The sequence below is a fragment of the Micromys minutus genome (genome assembly GCF_963924665.1).
Source record: "Micromys minutus genome assembly, chromosome: 11".
In the NCBI taxonomy this organism is placed as follows: Eukaryota; Metazoa; Chordata; class Mammalia; order Rodentia; family Muridae; genus Micromys; species Micromys minutus.
Genome location: NC_137980.1, coordinates 2,589,527 through 2,608,919, shown reverse-complemented (window position 1 = coordinate 2,608,919; position 19,393 = coordinate 2,589,527). Strand labels below are relative to the sequence as shown.

At 37.2% G+C, this 19,393-nt stretch overlaps 1 protein-coding gene across 2 annotated transcripts in view; it reads right to left on the bottom strand.

The window, feature by feature from the left end:
* ARB2A (ARB2 cotranscriptional regulator A) overlaps positions 1-19,393 on the bottom strand; it is a 335,574-nt gene that overhangs the window by 259,937 nt on the left and 56,244 nt on the right. For both annotated transcript variants that reach the window (XM_080924716.1, XM_080924717.1), the window contains exon 4: positions 3,683-3,748. In XM_080924716.1, coding sequence (XP_080780842.1) covers positions 3,683-3,748 — 66 coding nt within the window. The remainder of the gene's footprint in view (positions 1-3,682; positions 3,749-19,393) is intronic.

The window sequence follows — 19,393 nt, the reverse complement described above, 5'->3', positions numbered from 1 at the left end:
GTGGAGTCAGGCTGGCCGCAAGCCTGCCATAGAATAGAGGGTGCTGCTGAACTCAGTAGCCTGGCTCCAATGCAGTGTGCAAAGGTGACAATCATGGCCACGCCAAGTTCTTGGACATTCGATAAAAAATTACTTTTTTGAATTCAAGAACAACATGTGTGTGTGTGTGAGAGAGAGAGAGAGAGAGAGAGAGAGAAAGAGAGAGAGAGAGAGAGACAGAGAGAGAGAGAGAGAGGGACAGAAAGAGAGAGAGAGAGAGAGAGAGAGAGAGAGAGAGAGAGAGAGAGAGAGAGAGAGAGAGAGAGAGGGAGAGGGAGAGGGAGAGGGAGAGGGAGAGGGAGAGGGAGAGGGAGAGGGAGAGGGAGAGGGAGAGGGAGAGGGAGAGACAGGGAGAGAAAGCCCTAAGCCTTTTAAAAACAAAATGCAAAGGGCATTCTAATACAGTCTAATCCACATGTCCCTAGATCACATCATTTTTAGCACTGTGAAATACTTGTGACACCCAAAATGCAATGTTTCACTCAAACAAAATGTATATAATGAACTAACTGAAGTGTCGCATCTCTAAGACTCACATGCAGGTGAGCAGCAGTTGGGAGCACCCTGTGCTTGTGAAGCACATGAGCACAGTCCTGACACTGTCAGTCTGCTCTTCTCCACGGTGCTGCACAGCAAAGAGACGGAAGGGCCTCTACCTAAGCTATGGAGCTATACCCAGTCCAGTGACAAGGGAAAGTGGTAATAATCTTTCAGTAGAAAAGAACATTCTACTAAAAAGCAAACATTCTCAGTACTGATTCGTACTTAAGAGAAAGCAAGAGAGAAGTAATTGCTGTTGAAGAATAAGGTCCACATTATGTAACACTGGTAAGCACTTATAAAAGACAAAGTATTAAACTTACAAAGGGATTTCTTTACCAAAAATAAACACAGTGCTTATTTCATTTCATAGAAGATGAAGCTTTCTTCAAACTGTCGTTTCTTTTTATAAATTTTATAAAGTTTTTTAAATAAATTTTATAATTCCACCTAAACTACTCTTATTAAGCCAACTGTGATTTGTGCTCTAAACCTAGAGAGCAAAATGTGCTTCAAGATTTTAAGAGGCAGAAATGTTACAGTCAGAGGACAAAATATGGATGGTCTCAAGAGCTGAACTGTCATTATGTATTCTTCTTCAAAAACTGAATTAAGGATACATTTTCCTATACATTTTAGAAGGAACACATTTACACAGGGTGCTTGCTAAGTTTGACACAGCATCTCACTATGTATCCCCAGTGGGCCTGGAAATTGATATGAGAACCAGGCTGTCCTCAGTGTCACACAGATCTGCCTGAATCTCCAAGCTAAGTTCTCAGATGAAAAGGAATGAGCCACAATACCCAGCTTCAATACACGGTGCTTACAGAATAAACAAGTAGGCCTGCGTGGAATACCTGCCAGAAAAGCTGCTAACAGGGAGTGGAGCCAGCCAAAAAAGAAAGAATTGTGTTGTGTTGTCAACAAAGCTGAAAAGATTTGAGATCTGAAGAGCGCTTTCACCTCAGACATAGAGATGAGAGTTTGGAATTTGCCCAGTTGGTTTGGTCTTCTTTTGGCCCAGTACTTCCTCAGTGTGAAAGTTTGGAACAGTATATCCTGTGCAGACAGTATGTGATCTTATATGGGATTGCAGTTAATTGACTGGATGAATCTCTGAAGAGGCTTTGAACTTTAGACTTTTAACATTTTTGAGACTGTTACCAACAATGTGACTGGACTTTTGACGCTGAACTAAATAAATTTATTTTCCATTATGCTATGGTCCTCATAAACTCATGTGTTTGAACAAACCAATGGGGGCCTAGGGTGTGGAATGTGGTGGTTTATATATGAGTGTCCTAGGAAATTGCACTATTAGGAAATGTGGCCTTGTTGGAGGAAGTGTGTCACTTTGGGGGTGACTTTTGAGACCCTTCTCCTAGCTGCATGGAAACCAGTCTTCTGTTTGCCCTCAGAGTAAGATACAAAACTCTTAACTTTTGCTCCAGCACCATTTCTGCCTAGACACTTCCCACCGTGATGATAGTGTACTGAACCTCTAATCCCATATGTAAACTAGCCACAATTAAATGTTGTCCTTTATTATAAAAAAAAATGAAAATATGCCTGAAGTCAAGAGTCTTGACTCCCCAAAGATCAACCATATTGACTGAAAAGAGAGAGAGAGAGAGAGAGAGAGAGAGAGAGAGAGAGAGAGAGAGAGAAGAAAAGAAAAGAAAAGAAAAGAAAAGAAAAGAAAAGAAAAGAAAAGGAAAGGAAAAAAAGGGCTTTCCTGAAAGAAGCTATGTTTCAAACAAGGGCAATGAACGGCCTATCTGTGACATGCCAGAACATTTTTTTTACTATTATATCAAAAGTAGCAAGAGTGCCTTCGTTAAAAATTTATAGACTTAAATGAATCAATGAACGAGTGGCATTAGTTCCAATAACTAGAGGTTACATACAAAATATTAAAAGAATAGTTTTTACTGGAACTATAGGATCGAAAGTGAAAATCTGAAGAAGCAAGAAGCAAACTCCTCAATAACATGAATCAAAAATATTAAAAATACTCTGAAAAAGAAATTACCTACATGTAAAGTTTTATGTATTGAATAATTCAATTTCATTGTAATCTACACTCATATCACAAAATAAAAGAGTTGTCAGGGGAAGCAAAAATCATCTGATCTAGTCCAACCATCATTTTACATTGAAGATTACTGTTTATTAATTTTATAAGCTTAGTGTTTTGTGATAAATTAAAAATACATACGTGTAAAACAATTAAGGAAAAAGAAGGACATAAATTTCAGAGAAAAGTGGATGTGAGATAGGGAATATTTGGAGGGAGGAAAGGCAAGGAAGAAAGCAATATTGTAATCAGATTAAAAGTTAAAAAAAATAGACATTTTGTTTAGAATTTGAGTTTAAAAAAATCCTAAACATTTACATTCCCAATTTCCAAAAGTACACAAAAATTCCAAACATTACTCTGATAAAAAAAAAAAAAACAAGCAATACTTTAAAAACCAAAAACATAACTCAGGAATAAGTGTAGTAAAGTGTAGGAGGAAAACATTTTGTGTAGCAGTGAGAGACCATGGAGAGCTCAGTGGTAGGAGCACAACTGCACTGTGACAGAGGACCCAGGTTCAGTTCCAGCACCAACTCATGGTGGTTCTCCATGGTAACATAGCTCCAGGGGGTCTAAAGCCTCTTGAGGCCCGTGCGGGCCACACACACACATACACACACACACACACACACGTAGACAACTCACTCATTAAAATAAAAGAATTTTAAAGAAAAGCTGTTTTGAAAAATCAAACAATAAGAGTTAATGAATACTATTTACAATGAGACGTATCTGATTTATATGAAACAAATAAAAGCAATAGGTGAAATGAGCAAAGGTAAAAAGAACCTTTGTGTGACCATCTTAATAGACTTGCTGTCGCATTGTCCATCGTTGACATTAGAATGTAATTCTGTAGTTAGTCGCGGGCACTGAGTTATTAATATCAACAGACCAGCTGTTGTGTTTTTAACCTTAGCACAGTTAACCAACAATAAAATTTTTCTCCTAGATTGAAAGCTCTTTTATATGAAACAAGGCATTTGATTTAGAATAAACATTTTTGAAAATGGAACTTACTGGAATAGAGATTTTTTTCAAATTACAGTCATTTTCCAGGAGCTCATAAACATATCTTGTGATGATCTAAGGAAAAAGAAATAAGGTATTAAAATCCATTATCATCTCCTCCCAAGATAAACGTTTTAATAAATGACTGGTGTTATTGTTGTCTCTTCTCCTTCAGTGCTATGGTGTCACATAGACTCTAACCGAGTAGATAATGCTTTATTTTCTACTGTTGAGTAGATGGTGTCTAAGGGTTAAAATGAGTTTTACTAATTCAGGGAAGACCCATAAGACTTTCTCTTTTGCAAATGAATAATTTGAAGCTTTCCAGTGTTGCTAGAAACTCTTTCACTTATACAGTCTCCATAGATATTACATATAAAGTAACTTCAGAGAATTATAATCTAGCCTCCATGAGAGCAAGAAAGAAGAGTATATGAGGAGTATTATAAGCAGAAAAGGAAAACCAACCAGGCCAGGATAAGTGCCGTCAATCCTGTGTTTATGAGTCAAGAAATATGGTCTCCACAAGGATGCCCACCCCTAATCCCTGACATTTGTATGTGTAAGATCACATGGTAAAGTCTGGCACTGGTGACTATTGTTAAAGACCCTGAGAAATAGACTAACTGGGATTAATGAGGTTTGATTCAAACCATCTATGCTGTTGAAAGTGGATAATTATAGAAGTATGACACGTTAAAGAGATGTCCGGTAGGTAGGCCTCAACTAGCTTTGCTGGGTTTGAAAGCTGAGAAGAGCAGAAACTGGCTTCAGAGAGAATCACCATCCCTAACCTCAAGCTGTATTACATATCAACCGTGATTTAAAAAAAAAAAAAACACTCCACGAAATTGGTACAGAGATAGGCAGGTAGATCAATGGAACAGAACTGAAGATCCAGAAATGAACCCACACACCTATGGTCACTTGATCTTTGACAAAGGAGCTAAAAACATTCAATGGAAAAAGGACAGCATCTTCAACAAATGTTCAACTGGCAGTCAACATGTAGAAGAACGCAAATAGATCCTTTCTTATACCCTTGTACAAAGTTCAAGTCCATGTGGATCAAAGACATCCACATAAAACCAGGTACACTGAAACTATAAGAAGAGAAAGTGGGGAAGAGCTTAGAATACATAGGCACAAGGAAAACTTTCCTGAACAGAACACCAATGGCTTATGCTTTAAGATCAAAAATCGACAAATGGGACCTCATGAAACTGCAAAGTTTCTGTAAAGCTAAGGACACTGTCAAGCAGACAAAACAATAGCCAACAGATTGGAAAAGGATCTTTACCAATTCTACATCTGATACAGGGATAATATCCAATATATACAAAGAACTCAAGAAGTTAGAATCCAGAGAATCAAATAATCCTATTTTTAAAAATGGGGTACAGAGCAAAACAAAGAATTCTTAACTGAGGAATACTGAATGGTTGAGATGCACCTAAAGAAATGCTCAACATCCCTACTCATCAGGGAAATGATGAAAACCACCTTGAGATTCCACCTCACACCAGTCAGAATGGCTCAGATGACAGCAGATGCTGTTGAGGATATGGAGAAAGTGGGACACTTCTCCATTGTTGGTGGAACTGCAAGCTGGTACATTCACTCTGGAAATCAGTCTGGCAGCTCCTCAGAAAACTGGACATAGTACTACCTGAAGACCCAGCTATTCTATTCCTGCGTATATACCCAAAAGACACTCCAACATATAATAAAAACACATGCTCCACCATATTCTTATCAGCCTTATTTATAATAGCCAGAAACTGGAAAGAACCTAGATGTCCTTCAACAGATGAATGGATACAAAAATTGTGGTACATTTACACAATGGAGTACTACTCAGCTATTAGAAATTATGACTACATGAAATTCTTAAGCAAATGGATGAAACTAAAGACTATCATCCTGAGAGCGGTAACCCAGTCACAAAATAACACACATGGTATACACTCACTGATAAGCGGATACTAGCACCAAAAATCTCAGAATAACCAAGAAACTATTCACAGACCCTAGGAAGCTCAAAAGAAAGAAAGGCCAGAATGTGAATGTGTCAGTCCTTCTTAGAAGGGAGAACAAAACTCTCATGGGAGAAACAACAAGGTCAAATAGAGGAGCAGGGATTGGAGAAAAAATCATTCAGAGACTGCCTCACCTGGGGATCTACCCCATATACAGCCACTAAATCCAAGCACTATTGCTGATGCCAAGTAGTGCTTACTGGCAGGAACCAGATAATGGATGCTTCCTCAGGGGTTATGCCAAAGTCATACAGATACAGTTGAGGATGCTTGCAGCTAAACACAGACTAAACATGGGGACCCCAATGAAAGAGCTAGAGAAATAACTGAAGGAGCTGAAAGGGTTTGTAACCCCAAGCCAAAAACATTATCATCAAACAAACCTTGCAGAACTACCATGGACTAAAACACCAATCATTGAGAACACATGGAGAGACCCATGGCTCCAGTTGCATATGGAGCAGAGGATAGCATTGTCTGGCACCAATGAGAGAAGAAGCCTTTAGTCCAGTGAAGATGCATTTTCCCACAAGGCACTGAGGTAGAGAGGGTGACTGGAAGGGGAGCACCTTCATGGAAACAAGGGGGAGGGGAATGGAAGGAGGTAGGGGATAACATTTGAAATGTAAATACAGAGAATATCCAATAAAATAATTTTTTAAAAAAGAAAAGAAAAGCAGAGACCAAAAAGCTATGTCCTCTGGGTACCTGCAGTTTACAGCCAATAGAAACATGAGAGTTTAATGCTATCTATGTGTTAAATTCTGCCAACAAAACACACACACACATACACATACACACACACACACACACACACACACACACACACACATACACATACACACACACACACACACACACACATACACATACACACACACACACACACACACACACAGAAAAGCAAGAAATTAATTCTCTCTTCTAACCTGAAACTACTTATCTGCACCTACAATTTACTGTGGTAGGTCTCCTAATGATCCACAGAATCACAAGATGATAAATTTTATCACTTCTAGACAGGAATCTAATGGTAACTTGTTACAGCGGCAATATGAAACATACAATTTATTTGTTAGGCAATAAGCAAAGATAGAAGTTCTGGAATAGGAGCAAATGCTTAATAGGCAGTTTGAATGATAATTGTAAGAGTATTTCTCCTCCAATGACGTTGTAGCAAATTTTTACCTGTTGGTAAAATATCTCCTACACTAATTTCAGTGGGAACATATGTCGGTCTTTGTAAAACAAAATGAGGTTTTTTTGAAAGAAAGAATAAAAAGGAAGGAAGGAAGGAAAAAATGAAAAAAGGAATGAAGGAACAAAGGAACGAAGAAAAAAAGAGGAAAGTTAAGGTGTTGATTGCTTTGATGCCATATTCAGTAATCTAAAATAGATTCTTTAGCCTTCTTTCCTTAAGGACACTTGAATTATTTTGTGTGCATGCATTCTTTTTATTTTGAAAATAGTTTTATAGATGTATGTGGAAATTACTGTAACAATCATTTCAAAAGTGATAACATATTAAACTAATCATTAATAAATTTAATGGGATAGCTAATACTATGGTCCCTATAATTTCCCTAGAAGAAGTAACAAAACGTACTCTAAATAATACTAAAAACATGGAAACTCAGACTTTAAAACATGTCTGAAGCAACACAACAGTAGCCCATCACTTCAAGAGAAATGGATTATTTTAAATGAGATTAGCAAAATGGTTTGACACTCATGTAATCTTTAATATATATTTATACATAAAGGAACAACAAAATCCATTAAAGCCACATGAATTCATGACTATGCAAAATATTTGAGAAACATAATTAGAGAAAAAGTTAAACTTTTTGGCAATGTGAACCTTTTATCAACATAAGCCATAAAATCAGAGACAATTTTTTTTTAATTTTCATATTCTAGTTCTAAATTTGCTTATATTTGGCCTACTGAGAAAGCATCTGCTCTGGACCTTATATGTTGTCAAACAATAAAACAAAGTCAATCAGCCACTAAGAGTGAGAGAAATATTACATGGGATGGCTAATCGTGGTTCTCCTCTTGACTTAATGTAGAATCAACTAAAACTGAAGCTGCTGATACCCTGTGAGAAGTTTTATTCATCAGATAAAATAGGAAGACTCATCTTAAACCTGATACATGTTCCTGGAATCCCAAATAAGGGTATGGAAAAAGGGAACTGCTTTATGCCTGCTTTTCCCATTTCTTGCTACCAAATTTGTCTATCCTATTGCTGTTAATATAAATGTACCTATTCAAGGTTACAACACAGACTAAAGAGTACCAGTTCTGCAAAGCCCCTTGACCTAGCACCTGACTGAGACTGTGGAGACATCCAGCACTGTGAACTTATATCCACCAGACTCTCCACAGTAACCACTGTTAAACCACCTACACCATATCTTATACGGAAGTATAACTCTCCCTTTAAAGCACACATTTATTCCATGGATTGACCTGCCTCTGTACCAATACCATAGAGTTTTTATCACTATTGCTCAGTTATAGAGCTAGAGGTCAAGGATGGTGATACCCCAGCCATTTTTTATTAAATTTATTTCGCTATTTTGGGTTTTCTGTCTTTCCAGATGAATTTAAGAATTGCTTTTTCCATGTCTTTGAAGATGTGTGAGCCTGGCGTGGTGACAACCTGGCAAGGGAACTGTGAGTGAAAGCCACGTGGCAGAGTGCCATGCTGGAGTGGCTCACAGAAACCTAGGTTAGAGAGGGCCCTGGGGGCCAGCGGAGAACGGCTAAGACAGATCAGTGCTCGTTCCTATGGCCTCACAATGTGGGAACTAGAGTGGGAGCCTCTCCCGGTCACAGAGAAGCAGGGACTGCAGAGTGGTAGGCGCCGGAACACGTCTCGCTGCCTTTTTAATATTTGCTGCAACATAAAACCAGACAAATAAATCTAATAGAACAGAAAATGGGAAATGACCTTGAACTTGATGGTACAGGAGACAGCTTCCTGAATGCCAATGGGCAGGCACTGAAGTCAAGAACGAATAAATAGGACCTCAAGAAACTGCAAGCTTCAGTAAGCAAAGTACACCAAAATTAGGACAAAATAGCAGCTTAAGGATTGGGAAAAGGCCTTCGCTAACCTTACATATCACAGAGGACTAATACCCAAAATATATAAGGAGCTCAAGAAGTTAGACACCAACAATCCAAACAACCCAATTAAAAACTTGGGTACAAAACTAAAAAGAATTCTCAACACAGGAATCTCTACTCTAGTACCAAAAAGTGGGAAATGATCTGATTGACATGGTGGGGGGGGAACATCGTGATTGAGAACTCTGTGTTGACTTGTATTAGCATGTCCAAGAAAACAAACATTAGTTCATAGTTACGTAGGGCACACCTACTGACAAATTAAGGCTTAGTAAAATATACACAAAGTCATAAAATAAAAAAACAAAGAATACATTATGTATTGTTTGTGCAAATTGCAAATTTGCTCCAAATGAGTTACCCCACCTAGTGAAGGAAACTGTTCAATGACTTCAGGTAGGAAGGCCAGGCAGACTGATCATTTCAGCAGCTGTCTGGGTAAACTTTGCTATACCATCTAAAAACCTTATGACAGAAAAATAGCATAAGCAGCTGTATTACAGAATAACAATATGTGTCTTAATCGTTTTTGTCAAGGATAATTATTCCTTCAATAATAGCAGAAATAAACAATATAATTTTACCACTCACTCCTCTTTACTTTCTAGATCGAGAGTTTGAACAACTCGGTAAAGAGGTCAGTATCATCAGGCAGGAGAATGACAAGCCATCTCACAGAGAGAGGTAATCTGTCATAATCACTGACCATGTGGTAAACAGGGAGACAAGTTTGCTCCAAACTGCCTGTTATCCTACATTAGACACAAAATAGTTCGAATGACCTAGTCACACGAGTTGTTGGTAGTTGGACTTCACTTAGCACTATACACAACTAGACACGTGTCTAAAATGGACTACAGTGTAAGGCAGGGGTCTGGCTGCAGGGCTCTGTGAATTTTGACAGACTAGCACAAAGGTGAAGGAAGCACTGTCACTGTGAGGAGCTAATGGAAGAGGGTGGTGTTGGGAAGGCAGACGCTACCTCGATAGCAAATAGATGGAACTAAGGACTATCATCCTGAGAGAGGTAACCAAGTCACAAAAGAACACACATGGTATGCACTCACTGATAAGCGGATACTAGCACCAAAAATCTCAGAATAGCCAAGAAACAATTCACAGACCCTAGGAAGCTCAAAAGGAAGGAAGGCCAGAATGTGGATGCCTCAGTCCTTTTTATAAGGGAGAAAAAACTCTCATGGAAAATACAAGGACAAATAGAGAAGCAGAGACTGAAAAAAAGATCATCCAGAGACTGCCTCACCTGGGGATCCATCACATATGCAGCTACTAAACCCAGTCACTATTGCTGATGCCAAGAAGTGCTTGCTGGCCAGAGCCTGACACAGATGTCTCCTGAAAGGCTCTGCCAGAGTCATACAGATACAGTTGATGCTTGCTGCTGACCATCAGACTGAGCACAGGGACCCTAATGAATCAGCTAAAGAAAGGTCTGAAGGAGCTGAAAGGGTTGCAACTCCATGGGAAGAACATTATCAACCTACCAAACCCTCCAGAATTCCAAGGGACTCAAACACCAACCACTGAGCACACATGGAGAGATACATGGCTCTAGTTGCACATGTAGCAAAGAATTGTATTGTCTGGCATCAATGGGAGGAGAGGCCTTTGGTCCAGTGAAGGCTCATTTTTCAAGTGTAGGGGAATGCCAAGGTGCTGAGGTGTGAGTGGGTGGTTAGGAGTGAGAGTACCTTCATGGAAGCAAGGGGAGGAGAGAGGAGATATGGGAGACAGGGGAAAGAGGATAACATTTGAAATGTAAATACAGAGACTATCCCATAAAAAATGATTTCAAAAAGAGTTAAAAAAAAAAAGAAAAAAAAAAAAACAAATGATGATAAATGCTGGTGTGGAAGCAGGGAATAATTAACCTTTATATGCTACTGGTGGTAACAGATTCTTGAGCAGATGCTACATAAATCAATGTTGAAGTTCCACTCTTAACCTCTGAACCAGCTCTCCATCTCTGGAAATTTACCATTCTTTGAAGTATAAAGAAACCAGGAATCTACTTGGGATTTGTTCATAAGGCTCATGACCACTTGTTAACTCTGGACCTAGTGGTTCTGACAGTATCTTCTGAGCTCCAAGGACACCAGCATATGTGTGTGTGGTCAAACATGCATGCATGTGTGTACATGCATACACACACATACACACACACACACACACACACACACACACACACACACACACACACACACAGAACACACACACACAGAGAGAACCTAAATTTTAAAAAGATTATCTACTTAATCTCTTCCCTTGCTACAGCTTCCCACTAGTATGATACACATTGCTTTAAGTTGCTAATGTTCCCGTTTCACTAATCTAGACCTTAAGCAAATGGTACCTGGACAACATTTCTCATTCATTAAAACAAAAACCATTGCTCCCTAAAAAGTTAAAATGTAAGATAACTATCATATTTGAAGGGAAAACAGAAATGCTTCCTAACATACCTTTTCTTCTACTCTGATTGCAGCATGTAATGACTATGGTATCACACTAGGTGCAGAAAAATTTTCCCTGCCTGCCAGTTACCTGGATCAATTGACAAGTATTTGTTAGAAGATGGTACCCACCATTAAGCCAGACATAGTGCAAAACAGACAAACAAACACCTATTCTTCAGAGACAATTCAAAGTAAACAAATATAAGAGTACTTTACTTTTAAAATAACAATCTAATTAAACCTTTTACCTGGAGCTTCTGAAAGCCCAGAGGATCTGCTAGCACCTTTTACTTTCTAGTTGTCAGTATCCTCTTTTTGAAAAAACAAAAATTTCCACAACTAACATCACTAAATACAAGCTATGTGAGCACTGTGAAGGCTCCAGAAGATGTGTACATCCACTGAAGGCGGCAGTGTCGGATAGCTCCTCTATGTGCTGCTTGCACCTCAGTTCACAGGAACAGAGCAACAGAACAAGTGGTCTAGCAATGTGAGAGCAGGGATATGTGAATCCTAAATGTTTTCCCAAGACCTGGTGAGGGTTCAATTCATTATCTTGTTGTCAGTAAGATATTTTGGAAGCGTCTGCAATGCTCCAACATAAACACAGGATTTTCACAGAACAGACTCCTCAAACTGCCTAGTAATCAAATTTACATTTAAACTTAGGTGTGGGGCATCTAGTGTTTGTAAACATTCTCACAAATTAGTTTTCGTTCCTTCAGGATACATCTGCTGTAGCTCCTAGAAATGTTATTCCAATAACAGGAGTTCAAATGCCTTAAAATCCATGAATTTCCAAGTCAAGATTGGATAATTTCATGTAATCGATTATCTTATGCCTGAGATGACTCTACCTGAAGACATAAGCCAAATATAACAATTTATACTGTGAAATATTTTAAATCAATTTACAGTCAATGACTTAGAATAGTTTAAGTATTAAAGTAACTTTAAACATTTACATGGACCCATACATGCTCATTTCAATTAAGCAAACATCCAGAATTCTAAATTCTATTTCACAATGCATAATATGAAAATACCATTACTTGATCAAAGAATACATGAATGTCCTGGAGGAGCAGAGAGGAGGCTCCCTCCACACACCCTCCATCCAACAAGAGGCTCAAGGACAACTTGTGCAAGACACTGTAAAACTCAACTGAAAAATTCAGGAGGAGCAGAGTCAAGTGTACAGACAAAGCCCTCCACATGAGACATAACAGTCAAACTCAGCTTTTTGAATGTCTTTTCATTTGGTTTTTTTTGTTTGTTTGTTTTTTTGTTTTTGTTTTTCACAATCTTTTCTGCTTTAATTTAACAAAATATTCTTTAAGCTTGGAAATATGAAAAATAGTGATTACGAATGGATCAGTGCAGACCAATTGACATATACTTTGGAAATGAACTATTATTTATCTCTTTAGGCAATAAGAGAATTTAACCTAAATGTTATTAATCACCTGTAAGGAGTGAAAATAGGGAATAAGGATGTTTATAGTATATCAATATTTCTTTTGGCTCATACAATATATATTTGTAAAATATTTGTAAGTAAAAACAAATTACATATACTGAAAATGAAATCATAGTGAAATACATTTTGCATTAAATAACCACCTGAATAAAATATTTTTTTCACAGCACAGAAAAACTCAGTACAAAAGGACATTGGCTCAGAACAGCATACCAGATGAACATTAGAGATTAATTTTAATAATCAAATTCATAATTCATCTAATCTAGGAAATGCCAAGAATAGTTTAAAGAGAAATTCCACTTCACAGGAACTAATGCACCAACTGTCAGTGTGAGCAGGGATGACTCAAAGATTCTGGAATGCAATATGCTTATGTTTAATGACATCAATAGACATGTGGGCAATTCACAATACAGGAAATATCCAGTAACTGTGATGCTTCTAATGCTACAACTCGGCTACAGCTTTACTCTAGTTTTGGAACTGACCATGATCCAAGAGAAACAAACAGCATACAACATATTACTCTTTTCTTAGACAGGTACATTTCAGAGCAAAGACAATTTTAAAATATTATGCTTTTGTTTTTGGCACAGAAAAACATCTCAAAGCATTATTCATATTATTTCTCTCCCCTAAAGTTAACATACTTTAATGCCATATGGATACAAATTTACTTCTGTTCATTTAAACTTGTAATTAAACTTTATAACATAGAAAACTGCTACAGTAAAATAATCTCATTCTACTGCAAGGCATTTTTTTTTTTTTCTAAAATAACATGGGTGATGTGCCAAATGGCTGGGGTGGTAGCTCATTATACCTTCAGAGAGAATCCAAGTTTGAGGCTTATCTTGGGTTCTCAGATGCAACAGTGAAAGCTCAGAGTATATCCAACGGTGCAGATGAGGCACAAGTGAGTGAACTTGGGAAGACATGAGTTGCTGGCCACTTGAGGAGCAATGCACTGGTAATCTATTCCCAATGCACTGGTAATCTATTCCCAATGCACTGATAATCTAAAGATCATACCAAGTATCATACCAAGAGAATTTATATCTATCTATTCCCAATCATACCAAGTATAAGAGAATTTATTTCTAAAATACTCAAAATCATTTAAAGAATGAAATCTACTGCTTCCCAGAAAATACCCAGCAATTCTTTGTTCCCTTAAGTTCACAGCAAAGTTTAGAATATACACAGATATCTTACACAGCCACTGCCCTGAAATGCATATAGGCAGTATACTATGTCCAGGATTGCAACCCTATCCACTAAAATGGTATACCTCCCCATTTATTTTTTATATCACCAAGGTTTTATCATTTTACTCATACATGTGTTCCTATTTTATAAGGTTTATATTGCAGTATTCCATTTTAAATATTGTTTCTATAAAAGGTATTTTGTTTTCAAACTTTATCTGTTCAGTACTGGTTTAAAAGAAGTTGATAATTTTTTTAAAAAGACTAAAATTGTTTCCTGAACAGCTTCTACATTTGTAACAAGTTCAAAGAGAGGTATGTGTAATTAGTTTATTTCCCTCAGATATCATACCATATGTGCAAAAGTTTCAGCTTTATTTCTTCTTTCATGTCCTATACGGTGTTTCCTTTTCTTCTCTTACTGCACTGGCTGTAACTTCTAGAACTATGATGAAATGAATGCCTATAAGAAGCTCCTGTTCTGTCTGAAAACACAGTTTATCACCTTTATGATGTCAATTGCATATTTTGGGGCGTTATCCTTTATTAAACTGACAAAATTCCACTTTATTCCCAATTTACCAAAAGATTGTCATGAATGTGTTTTAGATTCTTTTAGATTATATATATTATAATACACATTATATACACATATATTTTATGTATATTTATATTTAAATATATTAAATATGTGTATATTTATGTATAATTATACACATATACATTTGTGTATATTTAGATAATATATATATGTAACTATTTATAGTTGCTTTAAATTCCACGTCTACTGATTCCAATTCCCCTGTAGATCCATTTTTAAAGCTTACTCTGTGTCTTCAATTTAGATATTCTACCTGTAGTATGAATTGTAACTTTTGATAGCCATCCATTAAAACTATGAGGCATAAGAAAATACTATAGGCCAAATGTATCAGATCAGAAATATTCTCTCACAAGGGCTCAGTGTTTTAGCTAAAAGTTACATTTGGACTGAGTGCTCCAATGGACATGTCTAACAAGGTCTGTTCAGGTATATTAGCTAAAACTAAAAAACTATGTTAAGAACTAAACATTGAAAAGATTAATAAAAAGAACAAAATGTAAAAGATATGACACAAAATAAATAAATGCATCCACTATACAACCTAGCAGTTAACACCTGAGGATTTATTCTAGAAAAATATACATTGATCTAGATATAACCTGTACATAAAGTTTTATATTAACTTTGAAATACTAGTGTCTAACTGGAATTTTATCAACTGGCAAAATGGTAGAACTATATAACATGTAATAATGCTCAGTAACAAAAAAAAATAAACTCTAATCCATACAGTCACTTTGACGAATCTCTAAAATATTATATTAGATAAGAGCAATTAATCTCACAAGACTACACATTCTATAATTCTATACAGCATCCATGACTTGGGGAAGATGGGGTAAAAAAAGGACCAGTGACTTGTCAAACCTACAGGGAACCTAATGATAAAGAACAAAGCCAGAGAATTTTGGCAACAACATTATTATATACCTTAACTATATATATGTGAAATTAAACTATAAATTTGCAGCTGTAGCTTTAGAGAGAAAAATATAGATGAATGCTCTTCAAAATTCCAGCATATTATTTCTTACAGCTTCACAATAATCTACAAGTTACATTAAGAACTGGATGAAAATAGTAAAAGGTAGTCACAGAAGTACAAAAGTCTTCATTGTCCTTTTGTAGCACTGGTTTTCAGTCTTTGACGATTACTTAACAGTATATAATATGTTTTGGTCATTTCCTCCCCTTTTGGCCCCTCACAGCCTCCCATGCCTGCTGACACCCTTAACAAGTAAAGTTGTTACTTTAGTGCCTAAGAAAGGCAACACAAGTCCAATTCAATTATAGAAACTGGATTATGATGGCTGTGTTGAATCTCTATGCAACCATTTGTCAAGTCCATGCTTCCAAAGAAAGAAGTTCTTCTGAACTAGTATTTTCTTGCAGATAAAGAAACCAAGGAGAAAACCTATAGATTTTATAATGATGTCTTCATTTGAAATATGACAAGGAACGATAGTTGTCATAAGCAAGTTCGTTCCTCTGTTTCTCAAGTTCTGCCCACAATATATGCTCTGGTTTTGAGCATGCTATAATAGACAGACATGGATCTGAAGTAACAACTGCATTAGTCCTGCCACAGCAAGCAACATGGGCACGTTTGGGTCACTGCTCCTTGACTGTGCTATTCCCACAGAAGCAGAATGATGCATTCAGATTATACCACATCATATTACAAGTTAAACATCAGAGAAACCCAAAACTCCTCTTTAAGTAAGGACAAATAAATATTAGCCCACTTCACATTACCCTAAGGATTTCATCTGTGCGTATCATAGCCCAAGTTTGTAGCTAAATCAAGAAAGAAAGACACATATCTCTACCATCTTTAATTCTCTGAGGAGGCTGTAACTGTTGTTTTAAAGGGTAACTTTAGGGCTGGAGAGATGCTCTGTAATTAGAAGCATTTGCTGCTCTTGCAAAGGACCTGGGGTTTGGTCCCAGCTCCCCCATGGCAGCTCACTACTACCTCTAACTCCAGCTGCAGGGGAGCCAAAGTCCCCTCCTGACTTCTGTAAGTCCCAGGCATGTATGTTTTGTACATACATACAGATGTAAGTGAAAAACTAACACAGTTTCAAAATTAAGGTTAGAAGTCAGCAATGAGTGAAAGAAGTACTCAAATATTACATAAGAAATAACTGAAAATGAAGAGGATTTATTTGTTTGTTTCTTTTTTTTTTTTTTTTTTTTCCAAAACAGGTTTTCTTTGTGTAGCCCTGGTGTGATGCTTTGCATATGCTTAGCCCAGGGACTGTCACTATTAGAAGGTGTGGCCTTGTTAGAGGAAGTGTGTCATTCTGGGAGTGGTCTTGGAGACACTCCTCTTAGTTGCTTGAGGGTGCTCAGTTGGTTACTGGTTTCCTTTGGATGAAGATGTAGAACTCTCAGCTCTACCCGCACCATGCCTGCCTGGATGCTGTGATGTTCCCGCCTTGATGATAATGGACTGAACCTCTGAACCTGTAAGACAGCCCCAATTAAATGTTGTCCTTAAAAGACTTGCCTTGGTCATGGTGTCTGTTCACAGCACTAAAACCCTAACTAAGATACCTGGCTATCCTGGAACTTGCTCTGTAGTCCAAGCTGGCCAAGAATTCAGAGATCTGCCTGTCTCTGTTTCCCAAATGTTGGGATTAAAGTCTTATGCAACCACTGACAAGCCATAAAAGTTCCAGACAGGCTCACAATTTGCTGAAAGACAGTGTTTGGTGTCTCAACTTTTCATCATTCTTTAATTACTTGAAGATAGTACCAATCATGGCTTCTGATATACTAGGTCTTAGAGCAGACCTGGGAGTACACACTAAGTTTCTAAATGTCACTTACAGTGCTTTGGATAAACAAGCCTTGAGAATACCTGCTGGGAATTTTTCACTGAAAGGCAAATCACTGACTAGCCAAAGTACACGGTGTACTGTACTCAAAAAAGCTTACAATATAAAATCTTGAAATTTTGGTACAAGAAAAATATATCTTCAAGAAATCTGCAATCTCCAATAATAATTAGAAATTTCACTTTTATGTAACAATTATAAGTAATTCATATGATTATATTCTTCATAAATATCTATGTGTTTTTCTATCATAAAAACATTTGGAGCACAGTGATCCTTAAGATTATCTTAATGCAATTTTTAATTATCTCTTGGTATATGATCTATGTATAAAGGTAGTACTGGTTCCAACTTCAATTAACCAATTTAGCTCACAATGTGCTCTTCCTGCTGCTACTATTAAGAATAAACCTAAATATACAGTCACTTCTTGGCACTTTTTAAAAGGTATTCTGATGACATTTTATCAATATGTAGGTTTTTGTTCAAGTTCAAAGAATATATTCCTTTGAGAAGGTTATGATTTTTGACCATGAAAAAAAGGTGACTGATAGGATGAATAACTGTGTTTTTGGTTTGAACATTTTACATACATATAAATCACATATTATCCCATGATTATATGCAATCATTTACATTCCATGTGCCAGTTAAAACTGTATTTTGAGAAAAAACTACTTGACTTCTGGAAATGTCAGGATCATGTATTAAGTATTACATTTCTAACACTTATATGTGTCTTTATAAAGCCTTCATCTCTATGAAGCTTTGATGGTGACAGCATTTGTCCAGACGGTGGCCAGTCCTCAAACAGAGTAGTTATAAAGAAAACGACTCAGAGTCCAGCACTTGCATGTAAAAGTGTAGACCTTGTATAGTCCCAGACACTCACTTCAGAAACACAGCTCCTAATGCCTTCTTTAGAGAAAAAAGAACCCATACGGCAATAACTCAAACTATCACTATTACCGCTTTCTAAGAATTTAATGGTTAAAATTTCTTAGTATAAGAACAGGTCTACAGAGAAGGACATTCAGAATTGGTCCATAATAAGAGGAAGTGGACATCAAGAGAAGAAGAAAAAAACCAGGGGTAGGAAGAACAAATAAGTAAGGGAGTAATGAAGGGTTAATATGCTCAAAGGACATTATATGCAAAACAAACATGGTGTGGTAGCTAGCCTGGCTGGTCAACAAGTCCCCAGGATCTTTCCCCCTCTGCTTCTAGCACTGGGACTGCAGCTCATACTGTGTGCTCTGGTGGTTCAGAAGTAGGTCTTCACACTTGTACAGCCAGCACCTCAGATAGCTCCACAGCGCCTGCTGTACTGATTTTATTACTTCTTTCATCATGTCTTTTGGATTTAATGTGCTTGTATTTAGTTAATTTCTTAAAGGAAAAGCTTAGGCCATTGGCCTTAAACCTTTCTAATTTTATAATATAAATATTTAATGCTACAAATTTTTCTGTAAGCACTGCTTTAACTATACCTAAAACTTAGAAATAAATGGAAAATTTCAATAAATGGAAAATATTTTATTTCTCCTTAAGATTTTCTTGGAAATTAGATTTAACTGATGGGTACCTCAACATTGTATTGCTTGATTTTAAATGAAAGAATAAATTGTGTGGGGCGCCGCCCACACATTCCCACGCATTCGCCATTACAAGATGGCGCTGATATCTGGCTGGAGTTAGCAGTAAACAAGCCATGTGCGCACAGGCTGGGTAACTTCCGCTTCATGAGTTCCGCCTCTTCCCGTGGCGTCATAGGGCCTGCTGAGTCTCAACCAATCAGGGGGCTCCGCGTCCAAGGCAAGGACTGATCCTTTTATAGGGGACGGGCTGGATAGCTCCTCTCTCTCTTCCTTTCTCTTCTGCCTCTCTCTCCCTCTCTCTTCCCCTCTTCTTCCTCTCTTCCCCTCGTG